General features: G+C 42.4%; 1 protein-coding gene across 1 annotated transcript; it reads left to right on the top strand.

Annotated features, from left to right (window-relative positions):
- Positions 1–7,905, top strand: PCARE (photoreceptor cilium actin regulator). Its single transcript, XM_031552308.2, is given in 4 exon segments — positions 1–58; positions 61–2,622; positions 2,625–3,765; positions 7,745–7,905. Coding segments are annotated over 4 exon segments (3,891 nt in total). The 3' UTR covers positions 7,875–7,905.
- Positions 7,906–10,767: the final 2,862 nt, after the last annotated feature.

The raw sequence follows: 10,767 nt of genomic DNA, 5'->3' as shown, positions 1-10,767 counted from the left end.
ATGGGCTGCACACCATCTCACAGTGAGATTGTTAATACTCTTGCAAGAAGTGGCCTTAAGCTTTGAATAAGCCCAAAGATGTTTTGCGTATTGATCCAACAGATAAAGGAATCCCACTGCTAGTTAAAGGTTCGTCTTGCTACAGTTTTGATGAGTTTCACCAATATGGGGTCCAGAGGAATAACTGCCTGATAGAAACCAAGGAGAAAACATCTGAGCGGGATAAGAGTGATCATCTGCAGTTTTCTTCCAACTCTCATCCAAACGTCCCCATTTCCAGGGAAGACAAAGTAATTGAGAGGACAGCCACAGAGGCTGAAGTTATATCCAAACTGATTGAATCTCAAAAACACATCACTGAGGCTATACAGATCAGAAAGCAAAGCTCCTGTGAATCAGAAGCATCAGTGTTCATTTCGGATAATAAGAATGAAAGCAACGCAAAGCAAATCCTAAAGAAAGGGAAGAAGCCAAAGAATCAGAAGTCAGCAAAACAAGGTCGACTTAGCAAAACTAAAGAAAAGTCCATTTTGTCCCCGTGTGAGACAGAGAAAAAGGTGGATTTCCCAGAACTGCTTGTTAAGGCTCATCAGAGTGCATATGCTTACTTAAATCCCAATCTCTCCAAGTATGAAGCAATACTTCATATGGCTGATCAGGCTGCCCAAACTCAGCTCTTCCTACAACAGATGGTAAGCTTCCTCGTGCTTCGCTTTGATGAAATCAACCAGCTCTTGGAAGAAATTGCTAATGATGGGGAAAATCTTCTCAAAAACGTGGGGGGGAATCTGGCATGGCCATCAGAAAAAGGTGATATGAAGGAGCACCCTGATCTTCTGCAACAACTACTACAGTACACAATCAACAAAATGCAGTTACTGAATGGAACGCTAGCCTCTCTCACCTCCGATGCCCTGCAGGAGACATGCAACTACCTGCAGACCGCTGCAAGCAACTTGGAAGGAAAACTGAAAGCAAAGCAAATGTTTGATGAGCGCCTGCTTCAGACAGTAAGGCTGCTTGAAGCCTCAACCATGGGGAATCCTCAGTTCCATGGTGATGACAGGACTCTCTGTTCTGAGGACAGTGGCATTGGTGTGGACAATGAATCCGTCAAAGACTTCAGTCCTTCCAGCCAGCTTGGAGCACAAGCAACCTTTGATTCCTCTGTGCATGGCATTCTATCCCAAAAGCACAGCAGAATGATGGAGCATATTCACAATGGGACAAGGTCACCAGGCACAGCCACATCTCATATCTACACATTTGAAATGCATTTTAAAGATGTGCTTCATTCATCTGTACAGAATAGAGAAGGAACTGGTTGTCAGGGAGGAATACCAGAAGGTATTTCCACCATGGCACGAGATGCAAGCTTGAGTAAAAGCCACTCCTGTAACTCCTTCCAGTCTGACTCTACTCAAGATCATGAACATTTGCAAGTTGGTGAATCAATAGATTTTCCTTCAGATGATGATGATGAAGGGAGCACCCTGGGGGAGGATGACGACAACACAAGTTTATCAGAAATGGGGAAGGATGCCCTGCCAAAGAGGCCCCAGTCTTCACCTGCAGTCACTGATAGCACACAAAGGCAGTCTATCAAAAGGACAGAAAATGCAGAAGCAGAGGAAATGATTCTGAAGATGAAAGATGCCATCAGTGAAAAAATCAAATTCGTCCCAGCTAAGTCTAGGCATAAAGAATGGATGGAGGATGAGAGCGGAACAGCCATCTTAACAGCAAGGCCTAGTACAGCAACAGGCAGACAGAAAACCTATGGTAAACAACGGCGATCCCGGTCAGAGGAGTCCCTCAGAAGCCAGGCAGAGGACCCAACCCTCCTAGAGCTTCAGAGAACTCAAAAGGAGCTCAGCAAAAGGCTAGAAATGTTTTATGGAAAGAAGGAGACAGATAACAACAAAGAGCCTACGAAACTGAGAACAACATGTTACTTGCAGGATGAGCAAGTTACTTCTAGGTCTTCTAGCAAACTGAAGGCATGCCTCTCAAAAAATTTCAGCATCCTGCCTAACCAGGATAAAGTCCCTTTGTACATAGTTGATCAAAATCCTGCCCATCAGCTGGATGAAAAAAGAGACAAGAAGCCTTTGAAAGCTACTGTGCCCACCCAAGAGACATCATCAGGGAATGAAGAAAACAAGCCTTCTGGAACTCAAATGCTCAGTGGCAGCAGCTGTGCCCCCCGCCAGTCTGTCAAAAAGCTCATTGAAACATTCAGTCCCACTGATGAGCTTGGAAAAGCCGCACCTTTAAGATCTTTAGGACCAGTAAAATGCGTCAGAAAATTTGGACTTCCAGTCATCCCACCCACTGTTCCCTTTCAGGGAGGCCTAGCGCCTCTAAATGTTAAGCATCGCATTTCGCCAGTAGAAGGCACAAACCTTTCAAACAACAGTGGCGTTTGTTCTAACTTTGCAAAAACCTTTCCTCCTATATCAGCTGCAGAATTAAGCAAGGAGACAAAGGAAGAGACAAATGAAGATATTGAGAACTTGCCACCACCACCCCCTGAAATGCTAATGGACAGTACTTTTGACTCCTCTGAGATGGAAGAAACTGCAAGAATAGAAGGAAGCTCATCAGAAGATGCCAAAAAGCCTTCCAAACAGAATTTCAAGCTACTAAGAGAACACAAGTCTCCCCAAAAATGAGGGCCTCTCTTCAGTCCATTGACTTATTACCAAGCAAAAATATCAATGGCCCCAATGTGGCTGCTAACAAAGTTCTAAGGAACAGTGATCCAAGGGATGATAAACTGCAGATATATTCTCTGGAGTTGAACCCTACCAATGTGCACATCCCTAGTCAGGAAGAGATATTAGCGACCCAGAGAAAAGAGGCTGCAGATTTGTACAAGCAAACGCATAAAATTATCCCTCTTCAAAATCCCAGCGGGGTTTCAAAACCACACCGCAACAGTTCAGAGGGCATGGAGGCCAATTCACCCTCAACTTCAGTGCCGTACCAGAAGCACGGCTCTCCTGACTCTCTCAGGAGAAATGAAAAAGGCTCAGCATTCCCCAGGAGGGTGTCCCCAGCAAGAACCCCTCCTTCTTCTCCTCCAACTGAGAAACGGCTTTTCAGCCCTCCAGCACATCACAGACACTCTCTGCAAGCTTTTAGCAACCCCCAGCCCAGCTCGCCCACCGTGCAGAGGAAACCCAGTCCCCCTGCCAGCCCCAGAGCACCCAGCCCTCCCTCACAGAAGAAGCTGCCTTCTCCACCAGCCCAGCGCAAACTGCTCAGCCCTCCTGCAGAGCATAAACAGAACTCATCAAGCCCACACCGGCCACCAGGCTCCCCAGCATACCGCCGTGACACAGGCCCTGCTCCATTTCCCATCACCCCATCCCCACCAACCTCCCCATCTCACTCCTACAGAAGATCAAGAGCAGGTCTGGATGCTGGGGATGAGCCCCAGCCTTCCTCCTCCAAAAAGGGCAGCAATGTACATTCAATATTTTGCCCAGCCACCTCTTCCTTATTTGAAGCAAGATCTCCACCAGCACCCAGCAAACCCTCAGAGGAGGTCACGGGTCAGCCTGAAGCTTCAAAAAGCTCTTCCCAAAAGAGCAGCCTGTTTTTCCAGCAGCTGGGAGTTCGAACCAGAAAGCTGTCCCTGAGTGCTGCCAGTCCTCAGCCATTTGTGAGGAGAAGTTTCTCCGACCGTCGACCAGGGGTCCGGTTCTTCCTTCCAGCTCCTGTGTCAGCTGCCAGTGAACCTGCTCTTAACCAAGCAAGGTAAGAATCCTTCTACTTTACATCAGGAAAGTAGAAATATTGTATTGTGTTAGCTCTATAAACTCCTAATTGGAACTTATTGTCTTTAAGATTCCTCAGAAAAGTTCTCCGTTCCTATATGTGAGAGATGGCTGGGGAAAGATAACATCATCTTGCCCCAGATTTCTATAGACAGCTGTCAGAGTAAAGGGAACAGCTAACCTTGCACAGCTTGCTTAAGCCTTACACTGCAATCAGAGAAAGTTCAGTGTTGGGCTCACAGTATTGAATTTCCCTTATTTGTCTGGGGACTAAGAACATCCACATTCAATTCTTAAAAGCTATGGAATAGCCCTCAAGTGATAAACATCTTTAAATACCTGTGAGAAAATAGGCTGGGGTGTCTTACTTAACTAGCATCAACTTCTAAGCCAGTAAACTGCTCAACAGAAATCTATATTAAAATATTTGAAATCAACTGGCAAGAATAATGTGCAGATGTAAACATCTGTATGACTATAATTATAGCTGAAACGACGAGCTTGTTGTGTAGGCTTTCAGATCGAGGCACTAATGCTAAGTCTGGTGGTTCCAAAGATCAAATTCAGTTTTCAAAGTGGAGAAATTTCTCATGGCTGTCAGGGATTCATTGTTATGAAAGCATTAGATACAAGAAATTCCATGTCTGCAACCACTGGTGGACATTTTTTAAATACCTGGGCTTGACTTTAAATTTTCTCTATCATTTAAAAAGCAAAGCAAAAAAGCTGTAAAAGGCATATGAGTATTTGGGAGTTAAAGATCAGGGTAGTTGTCTGGAAGTACAAATTGTTTCTTAGCATCTTAGGATGTTTTAGTCCATTAAGCTTTAAGCTACACAAGAGGATTAAGACCCTTCCCCAGGCAGGCTTTCCTCACGAGGAGTATTTTTACTTTTGCTGCAGAAGAGCTAAAATCACACAAATTGTCCCCGTGAGTAGAGCTTGCAAGATCAAGCCCAACAGGAAATAAAACTGCACTTATGAATGCACAAACATACCCTGCACTGAGTGCAGAGACACTTAACTATACTGAAATCAAGTGTACAGGCATTCTCTTCCCAAAGACAAGACAAGAACCACACTCATAGTAGAGGAATTAGCTAAACAAAAGGAGTGAAAGCTGCTAGGAAACAGTTTTGCATTCTGGATGCTAATTTTGTGTTATATTCTGATATTTGAAGATCATCTGAAAGTTGTCTACATTGCTGTTGGGATTTCTGCTGTTATGTGTGGTATGAAGCCAGCTTGTCTACTCCAGTGCCCACTAGAATTAATTAATGTTTTTCCAAGGCAGTTTTGTATCAAATATTGTAAGACAAAAGCCCTGGGAGTTTTATGGCTCAATTTTAAAAACAGTCTACTATAAATTGTTAACTAATTTATGCCTCAATGGTGTGTGTTATCTCTCTATTGTAGTCTGTCACAGCACAGACAGTAATATAAAGAAAAACCACCGTAAATAAAATCATCCCCCCGTCATGAAAAATACGGTATCTAGTGTTATGATATATACCATTTCTAGTCATTTTAGAAGAAATATATCCTGAGCCAAATTCAGCTTATCACTTATATAAACAGAGATCAAACGTTGTCCTATTGAGTTAGCTCAAATTTATATCACTGTAAACAAAAGGGAAACTGAGCCCATTCATTACCATGTACTCTGACTCAAGATTCAATATGCTGTTGTTTGCTTTCTTACAGTTAAAATAAGCTGCCTAGAATTGACTTTTACAGACCTTGCTTTGGCATAATACAGATATCACAGCAAATGTGCTGATGGGCAAAGAAAGTCTATTTTAGGAAGCAGCATGTAGCAGAAGCTCTGAGAGCCCCTCACATCACTGCTGTCCATCTCCTCGCTGAGCTCCGAGCAGCTGCCACAGCTGTGAGCACCTCACACCACACGCAGATGCTGATCCTTGCTGTTACAGCAGATGCCACTCCAGAATAACCACCACACTGATCCATATTTCTCCTTACAGTTTTTAAGCCATGCAAGGCTTCCTCTGCTTTGCAATTCACTCAGCTAACAAAGGAAAATTTCAAACATCTCCCTCAAACATGTTATATTCCTAAAACTCTTCATTCTGACAGTGTTTGCATCTGGCCTCAGATCGCATGCTATTCCCACCTAACTCTCAGTGTCCTTTCCTTGCTCTCCTTCTCCTCTTCAACAACGCTTCTGTGCATGCGAGTTTTTGTGAGTTCTATGAGCAGTTTCATGCTTTAGTTACAGGAGGGAGGGGAGACAGGCAAACCTGTGGCATCACGCTTGCATAGGTAAAGAAGTTTGAAAATGGGCAATGTAGCCAGTTTCTCCCATGCTTGTGCAGACTCCATTTTTTCATTTCCAGATATATCACTCAATTTTCCATGCCCAAGTAAAACATCCAATTTCTGGGAAAATACTAAATCTGCCAGGAGCTTGTGTGAACCACACATTTCATTGAGTCATCAGGCAGTCCTTTCTCACCTACCCCATTTTAACAGCAACAACAGAAGCAGCAGCAGCTTCCATTCAGTTGCATTGCCAGGCATTAGGTATCACTGCTACTCACAGATTTGCATCTGCCACATGCTCACTGTTCCTCTAGAAGGCAAGAAGTGCTTCTTTCCTAAGTATGTCTGCTGCCCATCCAGTGCTGTAAGAAATATCAGGACTTAACACATCATTAGCCTTAAAAACTATAGCTTTTGTACTTAGTATTAGGGTATCTGGACCATACTTTCAGATTTCAGTTTCTGTGTTCAGCAACTACTAGTTGAACAAATCATGTAGAACATGCAGTTCCTGTTTGGACAGACTGTGGATGGATTGAAGTGAGCTAACTTTGCTGGTTCCTATGCTTGGTCATTTGATAACGATCAACAGTTATTGGTATATTATCAAGGCATAACATGTACAATTTTTCTGCTTATAGAAATCCTGTTAACCTGTATTACACAAAACTCAAATGCAGTTAAAATAATATTTCATTGAGACTGCTAATCTTCTAAGTGGTAGACCAGATGAAAGAAATGCTATTGCCATTAAGATATTGTTCAAGAAAGTCTTGGCAAGGGACTTTGTTCACTGAATCAGGCCCAAAACAAGTATCTGAGTGCAACTTCTGCATTTGGGGGTCATCTGAAGCTGGATTAGAGTTTTGTGACTGGAAATCTATCACAAATCTCTTTCATCCAGCCTTTCAAATTTCTGAAGTTCTAGCAGATAGAATAGGAAGGTAAAGCTTGTCTACAGTCAAAAGTTAATTCAGTTTATCAGTTCATGTGCTTAAAATACAGTAATGATTTTGGATAACTCTGGGGTTTTTCCTTACGTTTAGCTTAAACTCTTAATTAGCTAAAGGAAGATGGAACAAATTTCAGCATGAAGGCCTGCACAGTGAGATATCCATGACTAGCTCTTTTGCCATAGTCACTCTTGATTCACAAAGTCTCTGTGCCTCTAGGGACTGCTTCTTTGATGTCAAGAACATCACTTGTACTCTGTCTCAGTTTTCCTGTTTGTAAAGGGGCAGATTTATGCCACCAGAGCACATAGCATGGCAACAGGATGGCATCCTCAGAAGTCGCTGTAACCATGCAGATGTATAACAGAGATAAGACCTTTTGTCCAGCGGATTCTGAGTTTGGAAGACTTCTCACTCAAATTAGTCTCCATCTGCAAGTGAATCTAGATTCATACTGATTCCCTGTTAAACATTTTAAACATTTACTTCCCTAGGAAGTTTTGGAAGGGAGGAGAGAGTACAGTGTGTTTGGCATCACAGAAGAGGGAATGTGAAGAAAGATGTCTGTAGGGCATACATAGAAAGCATGTATACAAAAGAAGATAGGCAGTTACCTAGTACTGTGCAGCATTTGTGCCTCATGAGTTAATGTGGCCTAATCAGTGTCATTTTGAAGAATAACAATTCATTAGCCTCTTAACTTGAGCATCTTTCCTTCTGCAGCATGGATGAGAGCCCTAGGAAAGCAGGCGACTCTTGGAACAACCCTTGTGCCCCTGAAATCAAAGAGTCCAACAGATCTGCCTCCCACCCAGAGCTCTACATCGTGGGCCAGGGGCTGCAGAGGGACTGACCACAGAAGCACCCAGGAAAGCAGAGGCATGAGCAAGGCCTGAGGTCTGCAGGAGAGAACAGCCTTACCCAAGCCTCCAAAACACTGCTCCGTTATTTTTAATCACAAGGAAACAATATGATAGCATTGCATCTAAAAACCCAAACCTCTCAACCTCCAGAGGAAATACTGGAGTGGTAACCAGCTGCTTCTCCGTCTGATTGCAATTCAAAGGTTTGCTTTCAACAACAGAAATACTTTCGAGTTCTGCAAGTCTGAGGCAAACCAATTCGGTATTTTCATGCCCCTGGATTTGCTCAGTGCAGAGCAGAGGAGCTGAGGGGAGGCCTCATGGGAGCTGCAGCTCCTCACAGGGAGTGGAGGGCAGAACTCTGTGTGACAGCAGCAGGGCCCGAACAGTCATGAATCAATTGAATTCTACTGCAAAGTATAAATGGCTTCAGCGAAGTCACAACTTCACACTAGGTTATTTATGAATGTTTATACAGAGAGAAAAAGGCCAAATACAAGTTAAAGCAAAAAATAACCCTTTTTTTTCCAAGGGATGTTAGGAATGTTATTTCCTCAAAAAGACTTTGATCTTCTAAAGCATCTTTGATTACCCTGTAATCTCATCATCTCTAGTTCTCAGGATACAAGGCTAATCCTGATTAGAGTAGTTTTGTAACAGCCTAATCAAACATCCTGAGGCACTTAAGGACATGTTAAAAAAAAAAAAAAAGAAAAAAAAGAAAAGAGAGAATCCTGTTCCCTCAGAAAGAGGTTTATATTCCAGTTTACCCAGTTCGAATGGATTTGTTGCGACTTCTGACAGGTTCTTGTTAATGAAAACACAAGCTACTGACAACTGGTTAATCACAGGCTGGTACAGCATCCACTAAAATACTTCCATAATTTACTGGATTTTGCTCAAAGAACTAGTTTGTCATCAGAATTAAGATGTAACTTTTTAATTTACCTAATTTGACTTGATTTTATATGGTACTTCAGGGACAGAAAAAGATCCAGAAAAAGACCCATTTCTAGTCCTGCTTTGGTGGGAATAGCTTTAGTTTTTCCTACAGCTTTCATGATGAACAGTTCATCTACGTACAGAATTTTTAACCCTTTCTGTCCACCTTCATAATGGGGGAACTAAGGCTTGCCTTAAGCTGTACAAGGGACCCCATTGTCTACTGAACCCCTCTGAGTTTTATTATTGTGCCTTCATCACAACCATCCATCTTCAATAAACTCAGTGCCATTTTATACCACACAAAAGAAAACCTTAATCGTAGTATTTAAGATGAAGTATTGTAAAGAAATAACTCATAGCATATCAATGCTTTGGATCATCAGGGGTTTGTGAGCTTGAAGTGACAAAAGTAGCCATACTCAAGGCATACATGTAGGAGATGTCAACAGACCCACATTGTAATCACGCAGAGAGATACATCATTCCCTATTTAATAGGGAAATCAACAAGGAGATACTGCAAGGCTCCTCAGCAGAGCAAATTCTGCAGGTCAGTTTTTCCCCCTCATCAGAAGTTTTGTCTACTCCCACTGCATTAAAATTACACATTTTGTATGCATTTTGGATTTGTCTATTCTACTGTAATTAGCTGTCAGAACAGAAATAAACCAGAAACACAACAGCGGAAATCTGGCACTTTGCATGCCTAAATGTAGCTTTAAAGAGGAAAATGCAAGAGCGAGGGCGCAACTGCTCAGTTGCTGCAATCATTTCATCCCTTCATGGCTTAATACTGAAATTTCTCAGCATCCACAAGGGATGATAACTGAAAGCGTATATTTATGCCCCCTGAGCAGCAAATTCTTCTATGGAGTAAGAGCTACAGCAGCACATAGAGAAATGCTACAGCAATCAAGCTGAAAACCCGCTCACACCTGTGCTGACAGGACATGAATTCAGCCAAGCCACCTTTCCATGATTAAAATAAGGCTTTCCTGGAGATATGTCACATAAACCATCATCCCTGTACAGCATCTGTTCCAGTTTTGGCTAAGATCATGTCATCAGGATGCTCATCGCAACCATAGTCCTACCTGAACACTGCAGCTGCTGGGGGATTCCAACATTGCCCTAAGGATGTTGCAGCAAACTGAGCATTATATTCAAGAAACAGAGCTTCTCCAGTGGCGATCTGCAAGTCTGTATCATGAACTCATGACTATGTATAACTAAGAGATTCTCTTCAGGCAGGACCCTTGCAATAAGGTGTTAAACTTCAGCTTGTATTGCAAGCATGAAGTTGAGAGTAACTGGTACACTTTTTAGAGAACTGTTATTGTTTGTTGTTGCGTTACAGATTTTTTTTTTTAATATCATTTCCATTTTTCCTAAATTCAACATTTCTGAAATACAGTTGTAATGCTCAATTTCAATATGTATTTTTTACTGACGTAAATAAATCAGTTTTATACATAGGTAATGAGTTTGATCTGCCTTACATTCTGTCTGAAGTTAGCACGGATCTCAATGTTATGTTATTGGTTCCTTACTCAGTGCACTAATGAGTGCCCTCTGCCATAAAAAGTCCTTTTGCTTCATTCCTCCCCAGCCAAATACAAGTTTGTCTTGTTTTGTGTTTCACTGGTACGTCAGATAAAACAGATTACATTTTTGTTCTGCAAATATGTATTTTTAGGCTACAAAATCCAACCGGGACACCAACTGACCAGAACGGAGGTCAGCTGTGCTTCCACCTTTACCTCTTTTAATTTAAGCTTGAACTACCTGGCAATTCAGAGCTCTCCATTCAGAGCTTCTACATAAAACCACAGCTAACCCTTAACCAAGTTAAGGGTTAAAGCCAAAGCACATCTGTTACACTGCAGTCTCATGCAGAAGGGCCGAGCACATAGTAAAGCAGTATCAGTTTCCCAGTCAG

This window comes from Meleagris gallopavo, chromosome 2, assembly GCF_905368555.1.
Source record: "Meleagris gallopavo chromosome 2, MGAL_WU_HG_1.1, whole genome shotgun sequence".
Taxonomy (NCBI): domain Eukaryota; kingdom Metazoa; phylum Chordata; class Aves; order Galliformes; family Phasianidae; genus Meleagris; species Meleagris gallopavo.
Note: the sequence above shows the minus strand (reverse complement) of the source record. Positions and strands in the feature narration are given on the sequence as shown.